General features: G+C 41.3%; 1 protein-coding gene across 2 annotated transcripts in view; it reads right to left on the reverse strand.

Annotated features, from left to right (window-relative positions):
* Positions 1–26124, reverse strand: part of astn2 (astrotactin 2) — a 433109-nt gene that overhangs the window by 251703 nt on the left and 155282 nt on the right. For both annotated transcript variants that reach the window (XM_077206841.1, XM_077206840.1), the window contains 2 exons: positions 17484–17627; positions 12401–12568 (listed from right to left, as the gene is read on the reverse strand). In XM_077206841.1, coding sequence (XP_077062956.1) covers positions 12401–12568; positions 17484–17627 — 312 coding nt within the window. The remainder of the gene's footprint in view (positions 1–12400; positions 12569–17483; positions 17628–26124) is intronic.

Below are 26124 nucleotides of genomic sequence, written 5' to 3' on the forward strand. Positions count from 1 at the left end.
GAAGCAAGTGACGGCTCCATCTGTCAACTCAGCCTTTATTCTGCCGCTGTTCCGATTAGACATTATTACGGCAAGCCTGGAGTCTAGTGTAAATGGCTGAGTGAGCAGATGAAATCGAGACTCTAAGAGGACTCAACTGGTACACGATGAAGAGAGGAATGCATCAGCTCTTGACCGAGCGTTTAGCTGATGCTAAGCTCAAAATCGCTCTCTGTACTGAGCTGGAGAGATTAGAACTCTCTCTCATTAACATAACAATCTCTCTACAGCTCCACCATCCTCAATGCTTAAATACGAAAAAAAAGCATCAGGCAAATCAATGATTTTAAACTATCACTCCAACAAAAACCTAAATAGAGTTTTGATTGCTCTACGAATCATTGACTCCAGCTGCCTTTACGAGAAACCCTCTTTTGTCATTTAAATATCATACGGCATGATCCAGTAAGTATAATGCATGTGTAACCATGTGTTGATTGATTTAATAGGCTGTGTGTGTGTGTGTGTGTCTGTGTGTGTGTGTGTGTGTGTGTGTGTGTGTGTGTGTGTGTGTGTGTGTGTGTGTGTGTGTGTGTGTGTGTGTGTGTGTGTGTGTGTGTGTGTGTGTGTTGCTATACACTGCTAATATTAATGATTGTCATTGTGCATGTGTGGCACTGACTAATGTCCAGTGATATATCTAGGTTTAACTGTTCACATAAACAAGGGCCGGCCACTATTATACATGAGTGATTGAATGGCAATCCATGCACATGCAAGACTGTTTTATGGTTATAATATACACTCTAGATATATGCATTAAACAAATGTGAAATTGTACAGTATCAGCAGCTTCAGCAGAGATATGAAAGCATTGTAGACATGCAGTCCAGCTTTTACTCGGGACATACTCCGCACATGCGCCTGGTATTATTTCAACTAATTAATGGATCCACAAAGTGGCAACACTAGGCCCACAGTTAAAGAAGAAACAGAACAACTATAAGAAACCGTAATTCAAACAGAAACAAGATTATTTTTCTATCCCAATTGGCAAATCATTTTGCTTGTTTTAAGCAAAAACTCACTTAATTTTGATTTATTTCCCCAGAAAACAAGACATAATACCGTATGGCATTTTACTACTTTAGTAAATGCATCTTGATTTAATCTTGATATTTTGATATTTGGACTTGAAACAAGATAATAATACTAAGTAAGAAAAGGATTCTGATGCATATGGCACACAACATTGGAAACTGTGGGAGTTTCATTGGATTGGATCAATTCTGCAGGGATATGTGTGTTGCGTTCTTTAAAGCCCCTCATGGAAGATGAAAGCTGTTGGGTTTATAATTGTGACAATGAACACTTATCAGGATCAACTAAACTCTGGATTTTCAAAAAATTGTGAAGTTCAAAAATATTGACGTTTTAAAATACATCCAAGAGTTTTACACGCTGGTCTGTTATAGAGCGCAACAGTGGGGATCCGGAAGTAAAAACTCAATAAAAAATTTAATTTTTAATGATAACTTAACAAACATTTAAAGACAGACCTACTGTGAGCTACGAGGTTGTTAATCGATGGTATTTGCTTCTGTTAAAGATGTCAGCCTGCATTATTTCAGCTTATTTTTTTAAATAATTGAAGAATTCCAGGTGGAAAACCCCTCTGTTACGACTGTATCCTTGATTCCCTGAAGCGGGAACTCACAATGTATTGATTGACGCTGTGGGAACGTTCTGCGGGATTGGGTCGTGAAGCACTTGTGAAATCAGTCCAATGGTGGGTGGTGACGTCATGAACCAGGACACTATAAAGCATACACAAACACTGAAACAATAGATTTTAATGACTTTTTTTGTACAGTAGTATATTGGCAACCGGAGCTGTAGTTCAATCAAACAATGACATTGGTGTTGTAGGCATCATGCTCTACCAGTCGGTGGCGACTGCTGGTCTTTCAAAGAGGGGAAGCTCATTTTCGGCCTCCATCATGAAAATTGTCCATTTATTTATAGCCTAGCTAGCCTAGCCTACTGTATGAATGAATGAACAAACGATCTAAAAGATATTAAACTCGACGGAGAAAATTTGGGAATTAGGTTAAAAAGGACTGTGGTGTATAATGTGAAATATATTATGAAAATTAGCTAGTAATTTTGCCCAGCGAATACCAAGAAATAGGTTGCAGCAGTTTGTCTTTCGTTTCGACTACACTTGTAAAATCTGCGATGCAACTGAGCTCGAATATCTTTAGCGTCTGCGACTTTTTATAGTATAAAATCGCTGTCAATCAAAAGGAGATGCAGTCTTTCAACAGACCCTCCAATCATCACAGAGAAGCCCGGAGTCCAGCCCCGCCCACTCCTCCATTCTCCCCAGACCGTCCAATCATCAAGTAGAAGCCCGGAAGCCAGCCCCGCCCACTCCTCCATTCTCCCCAGACCGTCCAATCATCACGTAGAAGCCCAGAAGCCAGCCCCGCCCACTCCTCCATCTCCCCAGAGACGCTGAGCGTCCGTGAGCGGGACATAATCGCAGCATCACACATACACACACACACACACACACACACACACACTCACTCACACACACATTCTCCCCAGAGAAGTTGAGCATCCGTGGGAGGGACATAATCGCAGCATCACACACATGCACACACTCACTCACACACACATTCACCCCAGAGAAGCTGAGCGTCTGTGGGCGGGACATAATCTCAGATTTATCCAATGACCGTCAAGTTTCAAAGCACTGAAAAAAACTGTTCAAAGCCCCATTGAAGTCAATGGAAGCTCGGCTTCAGCAGGGAAATGCACTGTGGCGCTCCGGGAATGAATGAGAAGGAAATCGAGTCAGCCGACCTGCTATATGAAGCTGATTCTGAACGAACTCGTCTTTGAGATGAACGTGTTCTAACGCATTTTTAGCCTATAAAATGTTAACACAATAATACATATTTGACCATTCATTTTTGGCATTATAGGGCCTTGACCTTGCAGTCTTAAAGAAATCTCCACTGCTACCAGTTGAGCTACAGGAACAGAAACACTCAAGGACTGGCAAGGACTGCTGGTGGCACATGGGACAGTAATGCTCTCAGCTGGACTAATGAAACTGATTACTGGCCAGTCTCCAGCGTAAGCAATCAAACCTCAGCTGCTCATCCAGAACACTGCAATCCTGACTGATATTCAACCTCTCCACAGTCACGCTAATGCTAGACTCCTATTCCTGCAAGGATCGATTCCAAAGTCTACGGCACACCTCGTCACACCGTCACCCCGTCACCCTGTAACCACTTTGACATTTAAATGAGAAGCACTACAGCCAAGTAGTACAGCACTACTAAAGGTATTCAACCAACGATTGGTAACAAGTCTTGTCATATATAAAAGCTTGGAATAATTCAGATTTTTAATGAATTTATTTGATCAAAAATAAAGTGACATATAATTGCAATTTAAAAAAATATATATATATATTTTAATATTTTGTGATCGAAGAATCATTTGTGAATTTCCAGGATCATTACTCTAGTCTTCACTGTCACATGATCGTTCAGAAATCAGTATAATTTGATGATTTTCTGCTCAAGAAACATTTCTGATCATTATCAATGTTGACATTTTTTTTTTGGGGTGTGGGGGGGGGGGGGGGGGGTAATTAATAGAAAGTTCTCTAGAGCAGAAGTTGCTTGAAATAGAAATATTCTGTAACATGATAAATGTGTTTACTGCCACTTTTGAACAATTTAATGTGCCGTCGCTGAATAAAAGTATTAATTTCTTATTTATGTCATCAGTAATTATATGCATGTATAGCTCATTGCTAGTTCACGTTAGCTGATGCATTTAACCAGTGTTAACAAAGGGGCCGTAGTATAAAGTGATACTGATATTTGTAGACTTCTGTTTTTTGTTTGTGCCTATCTGTGTTTTTAGATAACATTGTTTAACTATATTTCACTTTGGTAATATCATTTGGTTTTAATTTATGTCTTTCCAATGCCTTGTTTAGCACATGCAGCTCTTTTCTAACATGCTGTTCCTTTTGGTTTTCCAGATTCACCTTCACATTTATGAATCTAATCTGTAATTTTGATTCAGGTGTGTTCATGAATCATAAGTGAAAGTGCATTAGTGATTTCATGCTGCTTTTACACTGTGTGCTAAAAGCAGAAGCGATATAATTCAATACAGGTTTACTCCTATACAGAACCACTCATATTGTCCCCTCCCTTTCTTTTAGAGTAAGCCCAGTTAAAAGAGAGTAAGAAGAGGTAGATAATGCATCTAAATGTCAGGTCACAGAACACTGGCTTAAAGATCGGAGCTTTCATGGAGGGGATCTATTATTCGCTGTGTTTAAAAATAAATGCAGGCAACAGACCTATATGACGAACTAGAACTGTATTCAAAGACATTTACAATGGCTGAGGCCAAACAATTAAAGGAATATTGCATATTGAACTACACAAGCTTCTGCTGCATGTGCTTATTACCACAGATAATAATTGCATTTCAGTGTATATAAACAAATGGGAAACATTTTCACAGTAAATAAACTTGTGCATGCATATGCACTTACAATTTGCTGTTTCATAATGCTGTTATAAATATATAACCATGCCATTTAACTCTTAGCATGAGACTAGTGTGACAGAATCACAGTCTTGGCAGTGAATAATAGGCTGTTATGGAATATGTTGTGTGTTCGTCAATCATTGTGTCACTATCAAATTGACTGTATACTTTTACCCCCACTGTCTAAAGAGCACCATGTGTTACAGCTCTTGACCATATTGCAAAAGAGCAGCTACAAAGACAGATTCCTAGACAATAACTGTAAATGTCAAGAGTGAGACTCGTAAGCCCTGGGCCTGAGACGTCACAGCGGGCTTGTGTTATTCCCATGATCCCCAGGCATCGGCACGCTTATCAAACTGACGACCTGCAAACCGACTCAACCTGACTGAGACCTTGAGCGACAGATTACCACAGAAGGTCATGAGCAAATAAATGTGTTTCCCCATAAGTGTGTGTGTGTGTGTGTGTGTGTGTGTGTGTGTGTGTGTGTGTGTGTGTGTGTGTGTGTGTGTGTGTGTGTGTGCGCGCGCGCGCGTGTGTGTGTGTGTGTGTGTGTGTGTGTGTGTGTGTGTGTGTGTGTGTGTGATGCATGTGTGATAACTGTGAGGTGAATCTGTTTCTCAGATGCTGAAGCCTAACTTTACAGCAATTGTTATTATTATTTTGTTGTTTGTTTACTGGTTATTCCACTTCAAACTACAAAAACATATTTTAAGATGTTATAAATAAAACAAAGATTATGGAAGTATGTCTTACAATAAATTACTATTTCTGTATTTCTACTTAAACATTTTACATTGAATTCAATGTGAAAATTCGTTTCTTTGTGATTATCTGTGAAAAGTATTACCAATTGCTGAGTGAAAATCACCTTAAAGTAAATTCTACAACTAATTTGTTTTTCAGTGCAAAGAACATACTTTACTTTTTTTATATTAATAATGTATTCTTTTAAATTATGCATGGCAACTTTGGATCACTTCTCTCACACTGGGAGATATTGATTAATTTATTGCTTATTTTCAGAAACATTATTTAATTATTTTCTAGCTTTCTATACAATATAAATGGCTAAATAATTTTCAACATCATTTACTCTTGTGAAAAAAAATCACTTGTGTTTGGAAGACCAGAAAAACTAGAGAAGCCCTTCTATAACAGCCATCAGTTCTCAACCTGTAGCTTCTGATACATTCACACTGAAGCTAAGCAGGGTTAACCCTGTCCTGCTGAAAAACAAACAAACAAACAAACAAACAACTAAACTGGTTGTCTGGTCTTAGCTGGTTTAATCTGGTTCAATTCAGTCAAACTGGTCTCCCAGCCTGACCATCTAAAAGAGTGTCTAAAACCAGTATGCTTAACCAACTACGACCAGGCTAAATTAATTGCTTTTATTCAAATAGAAATTTTATTTTACATTACATAATCAACCTACATATATTAGGTTCCCTTTCAGTCGATAACGTCGGACGTAGTCGACGCCGACTGAAATGGGATCTCGCTAGAGAGCCTGTCTTCTTCGAGTACTATTGAACGAGCCAATGTAATTGGCGTGCGTGATTCGCATCACACACTCCGCCCCCGCGGCGCGGGTATAAATACGGAAGTGGATGCACGCACTAGTTGCCTTTCGCTTCGGAGCCGATCGTTTGATGTCTCTGAGAGTGCTGTTGTCTACAACGAGCGAGTGTGTCGGTGTTCTTCAGGAAGACTCTCCCAGTGCTGGTGTTCTACAGCGCGAGTGCAGCGGTGATCGCGAGCTTTGAGCTCTCAACTGCTGTTTTAACAGCAACAAATTTCTAAATGTTTGTGTGTGTTGATGGCTGGTTAGAGGGCGGAAAAGTGAGTGCTTCACTGTTTCAGTTCTCTGTTCAGTGTTGCTGCGGTCATTCCCCTGTGTGCTCCGGCACTGGTGACGGTCCTATTTTCTGAAAGAGCAACACGGGTGCGTTTGCGTCTTTTTCAAGATGTCATTCCGCCCGTGCGTTTCTGGGTGCGGTCGTTCCCTGTCTCTCTCTGATGGTCACAACTGTTGTGTCAAGTGTTTTGCTTACAGCACGCTGAGACAGCTTTTGTGGACAGCTCATGTTTTCTCTGTGGGAACATGACTGTCGCAGTGTTGAGGGCGAGACTCGCCTTCGTTCGCGGAGAGCGAGTCCCCATTACCATGCCCCACCCTCGGGTGCTGTGTGGGATGGGTGACCGGAGGATAGTGTTGGATGTCCCGCCCGGTAACCATTCCCTGTGGGCTCCTCACTCCTCCCTTCCACTGCAACCACTGGAGCCTCCTGTGTTGTCTGCTGGTCCATCTGTAATGGGTGGGCCAGCGGTTTCACTCGGGGCTCCCCTAGAGGACAGGACGCCGATTGCAGCATCGGAGGGTGAGCTGACTTCTAGAGATGATGACTCGGCTGCATTGTCTCCCTCCGGGAGTTCAATGTTGCCCGAGCCGGATCCAGAATTATCAGCTATGCTGAAACGGGCCGCCGAGGCTGCCGGGCTCGAGTGGAACCTCCACCGTGTCCCGTTCAGTCTCGGTTGGAATCTGGAGTTTGGTATCTTGGGGCGGGCCGCGCTGGTTCTCAGCTCGCCGCCCCAGTGCCTTTCTTTCCCGAAATGCATGGAGAGCTTATCAGGTGGTGAACAGCATCTTTCTCTGCCAGAAACTGCCTGACTAGCTTTTCCCCCTCATTACCCTTGATGGAGGAACGGTGAAGGGTTGCGAGGTGTCCCTCCATTGGAGCGGTCTGTCGACACAGGTGCACCTGTGTCCGGCGGCCGCTGCCTTTTGGGGGGATCCTCGTCTCCACCCTAAGGCCTGTGAATTTCGTCTGTTCCGACGGGCAGAGCTTACAAAGCCTGTGGGCAAGCCCCTTCCTCTTGCGTGCCATGGCGTTGCTGCAGGCTAGGGCACCCATGGCATGCACGAGGGTAATCCAGACCGTGCGCTCATAGTTGAGCACCGGACTGCATCCGACCTCACCCTCCGGGGTACGGGTGTCGTAGCGTGCGTGATCGGTCTGGCGATGTCCACCTTGGTGGTCCAGTAGCGCCTTCGTTGGCTCAGCCTGGTTGGTATGGCGGATGCGGACAAGGTTCGGTTCCTGGTCTCCCCAATTTCCCAGGTTGGGCTGGTCGGCGACGCGGTGGAGAACTGCATCAAACAGTTCTCTGCCGCTCAAGCGCAGACGGAGGTCATCCGGCACATCCTGCCCCGGTGGCCAGCTGCTGCCTCCACCCGCCGCCGGTGGCAGCTCCTCCGCCTGCTCGTCGCCGTGGGTGTTCTCCGGCCGCCGCTCCTGCTGGCCCTCCGCAGCAGCCTCCACCCAGGCCTCAGCATGGAGCCGGCCGCAGTAGAGACGCCCCTCAGCTCCCCCTTGGTCGCCAGCAGGCAGCTTGGTGCGTTCGAGGACCCGGTCATCCGCCTTCTCACGCGCCCCCTGCCGCTGTGGAGACAGGTAAGTGTTGCACAGCACACTAACACCACTCTCTACTTTGCTGCCCCACCTCAGGCTCGGCTACCCCGCTCAAGTCAGTGATAGTCATCACATTAGGTGTTGAGCAGACGTGCTCCTGAAAATTCAGTGATATTCATCACACCGAGTGTTGAGCAGTGCTCCTGACTTGTGCGTGCTTATCTTATCCTGCTGGCGAAGGATTTGATATAGCCGCTCCTCCAGCCGGTACGAAGGCCAGTTGTAAACTCGTTCTTCGTGCTACTAGGGGGTGGGTCGTGACCATCTTGGCCCAAGATTGGTCTGCAGCTTTGACCTGAAAGACAGGTGCTTCAGATCTCTACCTCCCGCACCGCAGGCCATCCTGTGTGTTGCGTCTAAGGGTGGAGTATCAGTACAGTGTCCTTCCCCTCGAGTGCTCCAGAGCCCGTTGGGTCGTCAGGTCAACTGGAAGAGAGTAGTCTCGCCCACGGGCTGAGTATCTCTTTCTTAGTTTTGGAGAGGTACTCGGTCCAACATGTCTCTCCAATGAGAATGTGTTCAGCTGGTGTTGAAGTGAGAAAGGGTCCCACTGAAAGAACTTTCAGAGGCTCCTGGGGTATATGGTAGTCGCAGCCTTCGGCTTCCTCCATATGTGACCGCTTCAGCGCTAGCTTCACGATCGAGTCCCGAGGTGACCGTGGCAGAGCAGCTCACCCTGTGTGACTATAGTTCATCCCGGTCTGCTGCCAAACCCTCTTCAACAGAGGGGCCATGTACAAAGGGCGTGTTTTAACGGGGGCCTGGGCGACCCCCGACTACACGGGCATTCGTGCCTCGAGTTGTTAGACATTGCGACCGTTGCGCAAGCTTCCCCTGCATGTCACAAACTCACCCGTCACCTCCTCCTTGGAGTCAGACGCTTCTGAGGGCGCCTTGTTCCACTCCTCCCGCTTACTCAATCGTGCCGCCATCGAGCCTCACGACAGTTATAGCCAGGGCAAGTGGAGACTCCATCCCCTGGGTCCGGCTGGGTCATGACCATTCCGGGGCCGCTCAGTTGCCCCCCCGGTTTTATTTTTCCGCCAGTGTTTGGGTAAACCGAGTGGACTACCCTTGGACAAACACTGGGACTCAGCTGCCCCAGGGGCCCGCAGAAATGCGTTTAACCCCAGTGAGCCTTCTAAAAGTGACTGCGACTCATGTTCGCCTTGCGCCTGCAAGTCAGTGAAATCATCACTCTTCATGTTGAGCAGAATTGCTCCTGAAACTCAGTGAAGTTCATCGCACTCAGGTGTTGAGCAGCAATGCTCCTGTAGCTCTGTGAGTTCATCACAGGTAGCTCAGTGAATTCGTCACACGCAGTGCTGAGCAGAAATGCTCCTGGTGCTCAGTGAAGTTCTTCGCACTCAAGTGTTGAGCAGAAATGCTCCTGCAGCTCAGTGAGTTTATCACACTCAGGTGTTGAGCAGTAATGCTCCTGAAGCTCAGTGAACTTGTCACACTCAAGTGCTGAGCAGAAATGCTCCTGTCGTTCAGTGAAATTCTTCGCACTCAAGTGTTGAGCAGAAATGCTCCTGAAGCTCAGTGAGTTTATCACACTCAGGTGTTGAGCAGGAATGCTCCTGAAGTTCAGTGAACTTGTCACACTCAAGTGCTGAGCAGAAATGCTCCTGTCGCTCAGTGAGGTTCTTCGTACTCAAGTGTTGAGCGGAAATGCTCCTGAAGCTCGGTGAGTTTATCACACTCAGGTGTTGAGCAGGAATGCTCCTGAAGCTCAGTGAACTTGTCACACCCAAGTGCTGAGCAGAAAACGCTCCTGAAGCCCAGTGATCTTCACATGTTGTGTTGAGCAATGCTCCTGTCTTTTGCGCCCGTCACTTGCACCTACGTGCCAAGTCAGGAGAGGAACAGGTCTTCATAGTTGCCCCTTATTGGCCCAACTAGACCTGGTTCCCTTCAACAGCCTTCCTGACTTCCCCTGAAAACTCTTTCGGGGACGGGGCACGATGGCACACGCGTTCTTCCCCCGGAGATTCCGGGCGGTCTTACATCTGAACGCGGAGGTTCAGGTGGCTATCACAAGAATGTGTGATAGTTACCATCACTTCTGCGAGCACCCCCTAGAATTGGGTAGGTGCTTACGCCTTTAGAAGTGGAACCTAGTCGTTGAGTGCGTCTTCTCTCCAGAGGAGATCCTGAAAGCTTTCGATCACTTCAGTGCTCTCTTTCCTGCAAAATGGGTTGCAGTAGGCTGTTTTCCTAAATCACCCTCAAAATGATGTTGCCTCGGTGTTTAAACGACGCTCATCGTGTTGCAGAAGTATGCAGAAGCACGTTCTGATCGTCAGGTTCCTGAGGAGCAAGGTCTTGTAAATCCTTGTGTCCCTCTTTATCCTCTTGGGCCTTGTCCCTGGTGCGACTGCACTGCAGAGACCGCCCCTGAGCCACTGCAGGCAGTGAGTTAAAAATTCTGTTATATCAGTTCTCCTGCTCGCGTGGTCTCTACTAGAGGGTAGGGACTTGCTCGCTTTCGGTCAACGTATTGTGCCTGGAGTCTGGGCCGGCTAACTCTCACAAGCTGAGACCCCGGCTCGGATTGTGCCCAAGGTTCCTACCTCTCCCGTAATAGGAGCAGGTGGTGAGCCTGCAAGCGCTGCCCTGGAGGAGGCAGATCCAGCCCTGGCTTCTCTGTCCGTTCGCTTGGACGTGTACAGAATGCAAGTCATAGACCTCAGACCAGCTCTTCAAATATCTGTTGGAATTCAGCAGAGAGGGAAGGCTGTTTCCATGCAAAGTTGCACTTAGTGCTTGCCTTCATTTCGGCAAAGATCCGAGATGCAACATGTCCACTTAGGTGTTGAGTTCCTCTATGATGAGTGTAAAGTGCTCCGCCTGGGCATTGACGATATACTTTGCTAAACAGATTCTAGAGTTGGGGGCTGGACGACACCTAGTTGAACCGCTGCTTCCCGTGGGCTCCCTTCTCATGAAGCCAGTTTCACCGTGAGCCCGGTTCAAGTGTCGGCTTGCTGCGCCATTCCCCTCCAATGGACTGGATACGTGCGCCTTTCTACTCCAGTTGAGTTCCCTTAAAATTGAACCCTGTTGAGTTCCTCCACACCCCTCCGACGTCGGACGTGTGGAACGTCTGGTGTTAGGCCTACCACTCGTAAGCAGTGTGGAACCTGTGTTAGGCTGGGTCCATATGTTGCGGTCCCTTCGGTGACCCCATATGTGTATTCTTCCACGATACGGCTCCCTGCGGTGAGCCCGTGTCTTCCCTCGGCAGAGTCTCTCTGCCGTCACTGTCCAGTGTGTCTCCCCCCGTCTTAGGCTGGAGCCACCCCAGTGACATTCCATATGTTAGACTGCCCGGTTTCCGCCCAGTTCATATGTGTATTCTCCACATTACCTCCCTCTGGGTTGGATGTGGCTTCCGCAGCGTCCCTTCCTTCCAACGTACGGGGAACGCTTTCCCAGTGGTCCTGTAGGAACAGAAGTGACTTCCCTGGCCTAAGCCCTGTCCTTCCCCGCCTTAAGTTTGCGGGGGCATCAGGAGGCTTTGGTTTAGGCACTGGAAGGTGGCAGCGTTAGTGGCGTGTTCAATGGTTGATCCCATTTCAGTCGGCGTCGACTACGTCCGACGTTATCGACTGAAAGGGAACGTCCTGGTTGCGTATGCAACCCACCGTTCCCTGAAGGAGGGAACGGAGGACGTAGTCCCCTTGCCACTACCGCTGGACCACCGCTGACCCCGGGTTACTCTCGGCTCCTCAGCGAAAAGCAACTAGTGCGTGCATCCACTTCCGTATTTATACCCGCGCCGCGGGGGCGGAGTGTGTGATGCGAATCACGCACGCCAATTACATTGGCTCGTTCAATAGTACTCGAAGAAGACAGGCTCTCTAGCGAGATCCCATTTCAGTCGGCGTCGACTACGTCCTCCGTTCCCTCCTTCAGGGAACGGTGGGTTGCATACGCGACCAGGACGTTACCACCAACAAAAGTAAATATAAGTGTAAGACCAGGTGGGAACTGTTCTTTTTTACCGCACTTTTTACAGTGGTTTATCTGTGTTCCCCCTTTCTTCAGCAGGACAGTACTACAAAGATGGGAATATCTGAAATATTTGTTCTTGTGGGGAATTGTTTTTTGGTCCCCATGAGGTAAACAGCTTATAAATAAGTGATGCTTTTTTGAAAATATAAAAATGCAGAAAGTTTTGTGTGATGGGTAGGTTTAGGGGCCAGGTTAGTGTAAGGGGAGAGAATATACAGTTTGTACAGTATCATTAGGTCTGTCTCTGTCTGTGTGTGTGTGTGTGTGTGTGTGTGTGTGTGTGTGTGTGTGTGTGTGTGTGTGTGTGTGTGTGTGTGTGTACTCACCAGTGTCCTGGTCACAGAGCTGTTCACAGGGGTCAGTTGTCATCTGACCGCAGTAGTCTCTAACCCACTGGGTAGAGGTGTTGGTCTGGTAGTACAGGGTCAGTTTGGCTGGATTTAACCAGTTGGAGACGTCCAGATAACTGCCCATGCTTACTACAAAACTGCTTCCTACAGAAAAAAAAAAAAGAAGAAGAAAAGGTTTCACATTTATATTAAGATTCTTTTCACAGACCATCAAGAATCGCATTCCTAACATGTCCTACAAAAAAATAAAAAATAATAATAATAAAATTGGTGTAAGATTTACATTTGAACTATTTTCCTTCATAAATTTCACAAACAATTACAAAGAAACTGCAAATAACACTTTGAATTAAAAGCGACATTTTGAAGTAGAAAGACTGAAATTTTATTTTCTTATAAATCATGTTTATTGAATAATAATAAAAAAATACAGTGTAGTTGTAAGGCATACTGAACAGTGCTCATTTCCATACAAGAAAAAAGTACATGTTTGCATATGTTTTTTGTTGTTGTTGTTGTTGTTGAAGCATCAGACTTTTATGGCAAATGTAGAATGATATAATGAGAACATGGAGCTCAAACTTGAGGATAAACACCCTGATTTTATTAACTGTGACTTTATTTCGTTTATTTATTTAAGTGACTGTCCAACATTAAAATCACAGTAAAACCAGGTCAGAATCTCTTGAAACATCTAAAGATCTCCAGGCCTCCAGTGACTAAGACCTGTGTTCATGAGTCCTCCATCACACTAACACTGAACAAGAACGGAGAGAACATAGGAAGCTACTGCTCTTCAGTAACATCGCTGTCAAAGCTCAGATCTCAATTAAACCCTGTTCTCTCTGTGTCCATCATCTCTCTACACCTGTCCTGTTCTGCTAATGTGTGAATTCAGCACTTCCCAAAGATAAGGCCGACTTAAATGAAATTGCTTTGCTGCTTCATAATCCTCTTTGTGGTCTTAAACCCGAGACCAGAGGCTGAACGGGACGTGTGGACGCCTGCCAGAAGCTGCACAGAGACACAGGGATTTAACCCAGCGTGCCAGCGTTTGTGCCTGAACTTTACTACACGCCAATATGATGAGAAGCAGAAAGAACAACGTTTCTACTGGAGACGAGTAACAGTCTAGCTGAACATTCATCTAATATCTAATCAAATAATGAATTTTTGTCATTAAAATATGTTAATATAAAAATATATTTTAAAAAGTAAAGATTCTGAAAGCATTGAAGGATATCCCATCATAATTTAATATAAATATATTTGTAACACATTATATTGTGTTATATGAAAAGATATCATATTTTTTTTTAAATATTAGTTTTATTATAAATTTGGTGATTATCTCTAAGATAGACACCCAACTTAATATATGATATTTCCCATCTGAATCTAACTGTGTCAACAAATGGAAAAGTCAGCCGGCTGTTTATTATTGTTAATTATTGTGCTGTTCGTCCCAACAGCGGAGTTATGTACCATACTTTTACATATTCTTCTGCTATTGAAAAACTGTAGCTTTAATTACTTTGAACAAAACTGAAAATCATTTACAAGACCTTTGTCTCATTCAATAATTTTTGTGATTGTCATTTGCTACTTAAATCTACAACCTTTTAAAAACCATCAAATATTAGATCACATTAGCACAGAATACAAAGCCGACTTTTACCCTGGTGTGCCTTTAATTGTAGTTGCAAAGATACTTATAGTTAATAATTTGTCTAAAGTGGACCATCTAAATAAAGTGTAACCTAAGTGTTTCCTAAAGATGGTATTATTAGACTAGATTCAAAGTTCTTCCTTGTGTCAGGACTTGTGAGTATGAGATTATTAACACTGATTTTAACCAACATTTTATTTGGGATCAGTTAATGCACACGTCAATACATTTGTGTCATCAATTATAATGCACTGGGGCTCAGTCACGCTGCAAGTGTCTTCCCCAAACTGTTCCCACTAAGTTAGCATTGTCCAAAATGTCTCTGTATGCCGAAGCATTTAAATTTCCCTTCACTTGAATCAAGAGGTCTAGCCCAACCCCTGAAAAACAACCCCACACCATAATCCCCCCTCCACGCCAGACCCAGACTCACCCATCAGACTGTCAGACAGAGAAACGTCATTCTTCCCTCCACAGAATTATGTTTTCGCTGCTCCAGAATCCAGTAGCGACGTGTTTTACACCACTCCATCTGATGCTTATCCTTGTTCTTGTTGATGTGAGACTTGCATGCAGCTGCTCAGCCATGGAAACCCATTCCATGAAGCTCCGGCCACACAGCTTTTGTGCATATATTAAAGGTTGTATCAGCGATTTCAGGCCCAAAAAAGACCCAAACATAAATTATCACATTCATCTAATCTTTCCTAACGATCCGCTAGCTGCCCGCCCCATAAGCAGGCCGTCAAAAAAATGTGTCTCTGTATGCAGCCTAGGCTCTGAGATCTGCACACAAAAACAATTGGTTTCACCAACCAAAATAAATAGTGTCCAACCAATCACCGACTGGGGGTGGGTGTTGTGAGGTTTTGCGCTCGTGCACGGCTGCACGTGAAGTCGGAGCTGAAGAAGAAGCCAGCGTCTATCAACGAACAAGAGAAATTGTTTTCTCCACCTATCAAAAGCCTCCCCGATAACTATTCGTGTCTTGGAATAAACACAATGGTATTCCCTCGCCCTAATCCTCTCATACCTCCTCCTCTTGGGGATTGACTCAGGCATGATCAATTTCTCTTGTTCGTTGATAGACGCTGGCTTCTTCTTCAGCTCTGACTTCGCGTACAGCCGTGCACGAGCGCAAAACCTCACAACACCCACCCCCTGTCAGTGATTGGTTGGACAGATTGGTTGTGCAGATCTCAGAGCCTAGGCTGCATACAGATACACATTTTTTTGACGGCCTGCTTATGGGGCGGGCAGCTAGCGGATCGTTAGGAAAGATTATATGAATGTGATGATTTATTTTTGGGCATGAAATCGCTGATACAACCTTTAATGGCAGTGGAGGTTTGGAGCTCTTCAGCTGTGGAGCGTTGGCGACACAGTGACCGGTCGCTCTGTGACTTTACGGGGACTTCTGCTTTGAGACTGAGTTGCTGTGGATCCTATACGCTTCCACTTTTCAATAATACCACTAACAGTTGACCGGGGAATATCTAGCAGGGATGAAATTTCATGAACTGACTTATTGCAAAGGTGTCATCCTATCACTGTAACACGCTTGGTTTCACTGAGCTCTTCAGAAGCAAATTTTTTTGCACAAAATTTATAAATGCAGTCAGCATGGCCAGGTGTCTGATTTTATACATCTGTGGCAATGGGTCTGAATTCAGTTCACCTGAAGAGATGTGTCCCAATACTTTTATCCATTGTGTGTGTGTGTGTGTGTGTGTGTGTGGTTGTGTGTGTGTGTGTGTGTGTGTGTGTGTGTGTGTGTGTGTGTGTGTGTGTGTGTGTGTGTGTGTGTGTGTGTGTGTGTGTGTGTGTGTGTGTGTGTGTGTGTGTGTGTGTGTGTGTGTGTCACACACTATACCTTTAAGTATTTATTTTGTTTTTTTAGTCAGTACACTTTGATATTAGTTGTGAAGTAATTATTTGTGGCACATCAGGCATCATAAACAATCAAAGGGCTGCAAAATTCAATATTGCCCATCCCTAATAAACAACATTATTAACAAGCAGTGCTACTGCCATATTTACAATTCCAGCTTTTTTTAATGAATGCCATAGATATAATTCAAATGGATACACTCAAAATGTGCCATGCATTTTACTTTATTCTCATTTTTTACATTTACAGTTTATAATCCTCATAAACAGGAAGGCTATAGCATAAGCTAAATATACAGCTAAGAGCAGTGAACTATGTCTGAAATGAGTTTAAACAATTTGTGGGGGTTTCAGTGTGTGTGTGTGTGTGTGTGTGTGTGTGTGTGTATCATTTTATATGTCCTAGCAAATTGAAAGGCTCATAAATCAGCCAGATCATGTTTGTATTTGAATCCAATGATGTGCAGATCTCTGTAAGAGTTTGTTTAGCGACATTATCATTAAACCAGTAGAATTATATGATTATGTCTTCACTAATATATTCATATATACTGTACAGTATATTCTAATATTTCTGTGTGTGTGCGCTACTCCCGTCTTTTAACAAATTAATCATAATCATGGTAAGGTTCCAGCAAGCAGGTAAAAAGAAACAATTAGACAGTAATAATATATGGCACACATACAGTAGCCCAGGTGGCATCTGCAATTTAGGTCATCTCAACTCATCACCTGCAGTCTCACTATTCTCAGTTTCTTTACATCACTCGGATGTAGATTATTCAAGACATATTCAAAATATATACGTGTATTGCAGACAGATCATCTCACAGCTTTGATAAACAGTCCAGTGCTAAAAGAGTGTGTGTTTCAGACATGTTTGTTCTCTGAGGGTTAAAGCAGCTGACAGATGGTCCAGGATCTCTGGACTGCAGCATCAGCATCACATGGCTTTAACTGGAGGTTTCTGTGGGACAGAAGATGCTGGATGTCTTCTGACCTCTGCTATCTCTGAAAACCTCACCATTGTGCAGAATCCTTGAGACACGGTGAAGCAGGTATCTTTGTTTTCTTTAAGGTTTAAAAGGTTAGTTTATCTAAAAATGAAAGTTTTTTCATCAATTACTCACTCTCACGTCGTTTCAAACCCGTAAGACTTTCATTCATCTTCGGAAACACAAACTATGCTCTTTTTAATGGAATCCGAGGCATTTCTGACCTTCCAATGAAAGTCTATTCAGCCAAAACTCTGATGCTTCAAAACATTCATAAAGAGATCGTATAATAATAAACCCATATGTATCGAGCTGTTTATTCCAAGTCTTCTGAAGAAAAGCGGTAGATTTAATTACGTCTTTTGTTCACATATAAAGATGTTTGTGTATTGCTGAAGTGAATCTACTGTAACGCAGTAAAAGCTTCCTAATGGTCTTAAAGTAAAGTTTGTGAAATTGTAGAAAGGTTTTGTGAGCTGCACGCTGACTGTCAGTAGATGCTCACCGTCAGCGATGAAGTGTTCGGGAACGTGAAGCGTGACCTTGACGGTGAGCGGACAGGACTGTGTGCCGTACACCACGGCCACCACACACGTGCAGACGGTGATCAGTGTTAGTGTGGCTTTGCTCATGGGACTCTGTGGACAGCCTGTGGGAACAGACAGAAGAACAGGATTACAAATCAGTCTCACTCTTGTCCGCTGACCTTTAAACGCACCTCTTGCTAAACCCAGACAAGTGTGCGCTTTTTGTTGAATATACACTACTGTTCAATATTCTTTTACAGTCTTTTGCCCCGTTTACACGAAGGGAAGATGCAGATATTTCCCTGCGGTTTGGCCTCTCATTTACACGAAAACCCCGTTTTCATCACAGAAAACGATTATTTCTAAGAACTCCGGCCAAAGTGGAGATTTCTGATAACGCCGGTTATGTGTTGCCGTGTCAACTGGGAGAAATGGGGCTTTAGGTTCTCAGACGTCACATTATGCGCCAGAAAATGCTTAACGTCATGTGTGCGCCCAGTTTGGCATAGTTATGATGGCGCTCGACGGCATATTTATGCGGGTTGATGTAAATTACAACTTTTTTGAAAACAATGTAATGTGCACGATATTATTATTGAAAACAGAGGGGGGGAATTATTCGTTTCTCTAAATACCCGGCCATGTGTAAATGTGGCCTATGGTTCAAAGTTTTGGGGTCAGTAAGATTATTTTTCAAAGAAGTATTTTACCCTCACCGAGGCTGAATTTATTTGATCAAACATACAGAAAAAAAACTATAATGTTGTGAAATATTATTACAATTCATAATAACTGTTTTCTATGTGAATATATAGTACAATGTAATTTATTCCTGTGATCAAAGCTGAATTTTCAGCCTCATTACTCCGGTTGTCAGTGTCACATGATCCTTCAGAAATCAGTATAATATGATGATTTGATGCTCAAGAAACATTTTTTGATTTTTATCAATATTGAAAACAATTGTGCTGCTTTATATTTTTGTGATAACTATGGTAATTTTATTCCAGGATTTTTTTTGATGAATAAAAATAATATTTTATTTGATTTATTTATAACATTACAACACATGCTTTTACTGTCACTTTTGTGCAATTTAGTAGTAGTAGTGCTCTTTATTTGTCCCTTCTCATGGCAATATCTGGAGCATCAACATGCAAACTGACATAACACAAGACATCATAAACATGCGTGAACCATAAAAACTCGGGTATTTGCATACTTCCATTTTCCACGTAACTTTAGGATGTGAGGAGAAAAAAGAAAAGAAAAAACTTTGAAAAACACCTGTATCCTTATGCTTCAAATGAGTATTTAAACTGCATTTGACACAAAAGATCTAATAGTTCTCCTCTTGGGGACTCTGTATCGTCTTCCCAAAGGAAAGATATCAAATTCTGAATACAAAGTGTGAAAAATACATTTTTCTCACACAGAGCAGACCGACTTCCCTGTGCAGAGCCTGTCAATTCTGACCCAAGGTTAACAACTCTCTGCTATTGTGATCTGCTTTTGACATTTAATCCATTAAACCAACCAATCAGAGCATTTCATGCATCCTTGCTGAATAAAGGAATCAATTTATTTTAATAATGATGATGATGATGATAATAATAATAATAATACAAAAAAATAACAATGCAGCGAACACCTCCAATGTAACAATAACACAGGGAAAGACAAGTGTCCCAATGTTTTCTGAGGACAGCCTGTCTATAAATTGAATCCTCAAGCTCCCTATGGAGTGGACGTGGGAGTGAGAGTGTTTATTCCCATGTCTCAATAGCTCAGTGATGACGATCAGATTTATGTAACATTGAAAGAATAGCTTAACAGTAGCGATTCATCTGCGAGACAGAGGTTAAACTAAAGCTTCTGTCCTCCTCTGTGTCTGAAACATCAACATATATTGAGAAATGACTAACAGGGTTTGACAAACTATATTGTTAAAAGCGCTACATAAATGAAGGTGACTTGAGTTGACTTGACAACCTTAGTGAAGATCAGATTCTTTAAATAAAGTCAAAGAACAGCCTGTAACAGGTTACAATTAATACCAGCACCAGATCTGAGAAATGTTATACGTGTCAACATGAGTACTAGTGGCCTTTTACAAACAAATACACTTTCTATTTGTTTTATTCTTTAATTACTTAAGTTTAAAAGTCCTTGTTAAGACGTGACTGACTTATCCAGAAAAACAGAGAATGGGTTTTCATCATTATCCAACATGACTTAGATTTTCAAAGTTAGCCTAAGAAACAGTTGCTTGGAAACTGCGCTAAGATATCCCCAGCTAAGTGTTATAGAGGGCCTGGTGGGGTGAAATAAAGAGTGAAAGTAACTCTCTTTAAGCAAACTTCAAGACGCTGAGATTTCTGTAGGCTGCATCTACACATCTCACAGATGCTTGTGTTTGTTTAGTTGTCGCTCCTCTGAGAGGTCACACCTGGCTTCTTCTTCTTCTTCACACTGCAATATTCACAGTATCCCACGTCTCTTCCTCAACAATCTGTTCCTAGATGTAGCAGTCAGCGTACAGCCCACGATTATTAGCACAGTCTCCACTGGAGATCAAGAAGATTTGTTTTTTATAGAACAGATGATGGACGCTGACCAAGTGGACGTGGACACAGGTAAACAAAAGTGCAAAATAAACAAAAATGAAATGAAGTCACCATCTGGAAGAGATCTTGATCTCACGAGTAACTGGGTCGCTTTCAGGTAACAGAAACATGATGCCGAACACACAAATCATTGTGTGTGCGTGTGTGTGTGTGTGTGTGTGTGTGTGTGTGTGTGTGTGTGTGTGTGTGTGTGTGTGTGTGTGTGTGTGTGTGTGTGTGTGTGCGTGCATGTGTAATATCGTACATCTTAAAATAAAACTTTATTTGGTAATACTTTACAGCAAGATCCCAATAGTAATGTATAAGCTAACACTAACAATGAGCAATACATCAACTTCAAAATTTTTAGTTTTGTTAGTAAAGGTTGACATTAACATTAGGATTAATAAATGCTTTAGACATATTTTTAAATGTTAGCATGTTAATAAGCATGACACATTTTAAAATAGAAACAGGTCTTTGATGCACTGACATTAATGCAAAACAGTAAAGCGAAAAAGAGAAGACTGATTTATTGAAGCCTTGAATCTTTTTTTTTATCTTAAATGAAACCTTGTATACTCTGTTTGATGTATTTTTATACAATAGTTACATTGTTAAAACCTGTTTCTTTTTATGAGTGAGTCATTGTATTATTCACTCAACTGATGTGTTCAAAAACAATGACTAATTCAGGAATAAAATGCCTTTGCTGTGTGTTTTTGGGTGTTGCATTGGTTCTGTGATTTGGAACTATTCTCGTTGACTGTAAAAAATAACAATGTGGCAATACTATGTCTAAAATATAATTTACTTAATATTAACTTACTGAAGTTGTGAATAAAAGCAATTTCACACAATTGTGCTGCATGATTGTTACTCCTATAAATGGCCTGAATCAGCACAAGCCATCACTGCTAGCTCTAAAGATTTTTATTTTTCAATGTTGTCAAGTTATTCTTAAAAAATGCAGTTATGCCGTATGTTTTGGATCCACTAAAAAGAATCAACTCATAGCGGTCATTCTTTGAGAATGGGGCTAACACTGGCCTCTGTAGATTTGGTGTAGCAGCATCATTGCATGGTCATGAAGAAAGCATTGTCAGAGTACTTTACAGTGTCCCTTAAACGCCGGCAAAATACTATTCAAGAATCACCATTGAATATTCAATGTTTATTGACCTCAAATCTAAGATGCACCTCTCTGTTTATTTGTTAGTTTGGCTGTTTGCAAACTATTAGCTAAAAATACACTGCTTTTCGAGAGCGAACCAAATAATATTTGATATTTTTGTAAAAGTAATAATGATATCATATCATACTGTATATATGATTAATACATAAATAAACTAATACATAATACAGTGTTTAGTCATGTAACAGTCACTGAAATAATGGGGTACAATGACACATCTTTAAAACTGAAACAGGCTGCGATCACTGTTAAAGACCTAAGACTGCATTAGCATATGTACCAACACAATATCATTTGAACGCTGAATGACACTCTCTCGCGGGTTTCAGAAGTAAATGAGCAAGTCCTTGACAAAGCTTAGCACAGCTTCACACTCGCGTGTCCTTCACACTTTCATGCTAGAGAGCATCTCTCACGCAACGCTCAGCAACACTACTGGCTGTGCAATAACACTCATGCATACACATAAAACATGACAACCACTGATTAGACAAACAAACACATATACATATACACACACAACTGTAGAAACGCAGCCCACTCTTCTGTTTATTTCTGCTGTGCTTCTGTTCGCTTTCTTTATATATAACTTCAGACTCTCTAAGGGCTGTTTATCAAGGACAATTCTCCATCTCACATTCAAACTGAAAATCACTGCTCAACAAGCAAAGAAATCAAATATATGCTACAGGATAGATCCTCGCTGAGCCTCCCTTCTCTTTTTCACTGTCTCTCCATATATATATATATATGCATGTCCTTGGGTGTACACCCACAACATCCCGTTTAAAATGGTGTATAAGCGGTAATTCATGGCTATTAGTGGCTCAGAAGAGCAAATATTGGTCTTGAGGATCAATAATGAACCCTGTTTTGTCTCTTTTGCTCAGAGCTACCATGTTTAATAGTGAGCAAGTTTTAACCAGTTCTACCAATGCAACTTTTAATATGGCTCGATTTAGACATAATACTGAGAAGAACATTTGGGGTTGAAACGCAGTAAAATAAATTGTCCTCAGCAATTTATTTTTCTTATTCCTTTAAATTATTAGTTTTGCAATGGCACATACAGTGCAGAAGATAACTGTGAAAAGCCCACTGCCTTTTTTTTGTCTCCCTATATATATATATATATATATATATATATATATATATATATATATATATATATATATAAATAATACGGTCGCTAGATAGAGCGAAGTTTAATGTTGGTCTGTGTATTTTCCCCTACCTGTTTTATAATCCTCCAGGTAAAAATTGAGAGCCTGATCATTTAGAAGAGTGTAACAGCACACCTCTCACCAGCTGTAAGATTTAAGATCTCATTCATGTCCATAGCACAAACAGCGTGGGACAAGCTGAGACTAAAGTGGGTGGAAGATCTATGAGCAATAACAGCAGTGATGCTTGCCTTGGGAGGAGGTCTAATATCACAGTCTCAAGATATAAAATATAAAACAGGTCCATTTCATGTTTTTTGGAGCCTTACAAAAACAAACAGGCAATTTAAACGTGTTGCCGGAAATGAAATTATTTGTAAACATACACAAAAACATTTGAATGACCATCAAAGGAGAAATATGCAGAATGGTGTAGTTACAACATCGACCACCGGGATTAACCACACCTGCCAACCAGCCTTCTGACTTTGTGTGTTTGTTTGCTTATTTATTTATTTAGTTGGTCAGTTTTTAGACTATTTCTAGGTAGACTATTTTTATAGTCGATAATTTCCAATCAAGCTGGAATTTTGTCAAATTATGATTTAGTTTTAAATATTTATAAATGTGATCTATGATATTAGCTTTAGCAGCACAAATATATTTCAGTAAAAAAAAAAAAAAAAATATATATATATATATATATATATATATATATATATATATATATATATATATAATAGTTACACTACATCAGTACACAGTCAATTTTTTGAGATGTGATGGAAATGGCATGTGGTGGAAACAACCCAGTCTCATTGGAAATAGAAAACATGCATGTGGCGACTTTTCAGCATTTACGTTGTTACATTTTGCGACACTTTCAAAGTGAAATGTCCAGTGAGTGGCAGTAAAAGCTCGCTCAGTTTTAGCCGAAACAGATGAATGTGAATCTGGCAACGTTTTATGGCTTTGTTTCATATCGAGGCAGTCAGAAGATAAAACTTAAATAACATACCACCATCCCCAAATCTGACCAATAGAGTTAACAGCAGAAAAGAAAAGACACATATATGGAGCTTATGTGATGCAAACATCAAAATATATTAGTTTACAAATCATGCACCACGGTAAAATGTTTTTAGATCATAACATAGTATTGTGCATGAAAATAAGTCTTTATTATAGTGATGCATGATATATCGGCCACCATATCGGTATCGGCCGATATATGCTCATTTTTAATGTCATCGTTATCGGACCAATACAACATTTTGCCAGATATATTAAAGCCGATAAATAATGTAGTATTACCTTCAGCTGAGACACTTCAGGTGCGCGATGTTCAACATGATGATTTTGAATTGCTCGAAATATGATTGAAATCACTTAAAAAAAGGAAAATATTATTTAGTGCAACATGTGCAGCACAAGTCTGTCATATCGGCTACATAAAATTATATCGAGAATATCTTTATAACTGTGTTCTTGGGACATGGATTTTAACGCTGTGACTTTTGCTATTGTAATCAGGCTTTTGAAAATGATATAAAAACTTGGATTTAGATTTTTTGGACAATATATCGGTTATCGGCTTTTCAAATGTAAAGAATTATCGGTTATCGGAATTGGACAAAATTTTCCTATCGGTGCATCCCTACTTTATTAGTTGATAATCTCCCACTGTAATCATAATTTATGTAAAAAGGAATAAAGTTCGTAGGTGTTTTACTCCCACCAGAGTTCATTTCAGCTGGAAGCCGCAGTGATTTGTAGGTATGCTTTTAGAGATTTGCAAAAATGTAGAGGGAGGTTTTTTTCCAATAAACCTGCGTTGGGTGGAAATGCTCATGACTTTTAGAAAATACTGCCTACCTTTTCAAAAGAGCATGCAAGAGTGTGAGCATATGCCGTCTGCTCTGGGTTTTGGAACACAGTTATAGTTTATAGGCTAGATTTGGGTATTAAATTCACCATGTGCAATGAAGTGGTCTGAAAGCGATGTCAGTGTGAACAGTGATGTGCGTCTCTTCTGAGCTCCTGCTTTGTGCATCGTCGTAAATTCTCAGTGGGCCATTTTGAAAGCTGGTGATAGATGAGTGCGACTGCAGGAGACACGCTGAGCTAATCATCTCTACCAGGAGTTGTTTGTCTCTCAACCCTGATAAAATAACAACGGGAAGTGACTGATTTTCCCCTCCTCCGTTTATGTCGACACGGTGAGCTGCTTTGCATAGACCGATCTTTATTCCAGGCAAATAAATGTCCAGTTTGGCTTCACGTGATGCAGACTGCTGCATGAATTCATGAAACTCAGTTTTAACGTTAAATAGTGGACGTTTAAACCAGTGTTTTTATAATATCATAAATATATTATATTGTAGTTTTTGTTAATATTTGTTAATATTTTATTTTATATATGCTCTGGTTTCATTTTAGATGTAGCTAAAGTTTTAGTAATTGTGTCGTTTAGTTTTTCTTAGTTTTTCTTCATTAGTTTAGTTGGTTTAATTGGTTTTAGTCATTTTAATACTTCAAGTTAAACTATACTCATATTCAATTAACATTTATTTTATTTCAAGTAATGAATATGGTTTTAGTTTTAGCTTAACATGATAAACCAGTTTAAACCACATCAAATTCACAAACCTGCTATCCAGTGTGCATTTTGCACTTTTGAACCATTATTTCAAATTGTACAAAGGTATGTTAGTTATTATGTCGACAGTGAAAAGTCTTGCTGTGAGAAAAATTTGGCTCCAATAAACCACTAAATTGTTGCTCTTTTAATGTTTTTGCTAATTGTAAAGATTTCTGTCAAGCATTTGTGATTCTAGAAAGCTTGAGATTCCGTACATCCTTGTCATTCCTTCCATGTCTGTGGCCGACTGTGGCTTTTGATTGGAAGAATTCAAGTGTGTTTTCTGCAAAGGTTTGTCTTGTTCAATGTGTACATCTTGTGACTTTTATTCCACACTTTCACATAGTTTAGCTTGCTTTCTGCGCATATTCGAATATTATGTGCTATATTATTTGACAGTAGGCTATGCAGAAAAATCTCACATATTACACAAAAGCATATTTTGGCTGAAAAGAAAAAAATGTTTGTGTAAAGTAACATAAGATGATACTCTTTATAAGATGATATTAAAAGACATTGAATTATGACATGAAATATGACTCAAGAGATACATACAAGCTTGTTTCCACCACAGAAAAAAAACAGTAATTGCGACTTTTTTTCTCACAATTCTGACTTTTGTTTATTAAATTATTAAATTAAATTAAATTAAATTAATACAATTATGAGATATAAACTGGCAATTCTGACTTTTTTTCTCAGAATTGCATGTTCATATCTCGCAATATTGTCTCTATAACTCGCAATATGGAGATATAAAGTCAGAATTGCGAGATATAAACTCGCAGTTGCGAGAAAAAAAGTCAGAATTGTGAACAGTTTATATATCGCAAATGCTTCTGACTTTATAACACGCAAATGTGACTTTGTCACGCAATTTTGACTTTATATCTCGCAATTCTGACTTTATATCATGAAATTCTGACTTAATATCACGCAATTCTGACTTTATATCATGAAATTCTGACTTAATATCACGCAATTCTGACTTTATATCTTGAAATTCTGACTTAA

The sequence above is a fragment of the Siphateles boraxobius genome, unplaced genomic scaffold, assembly GCF_051911475.1.
Source record: "Siphateles boraxobius isolate OS27281-9 unplaced genomic scaffold, OSU_SipBor_1 56, whole genome shotgun sequence".
Classification (NCBI taxonomy): Eukaryota; Metazoa; Chordata; class Actinopteri; order Cypriniformes; family Leuciscidae; genus Siphateles; species Siphateles boraxobius.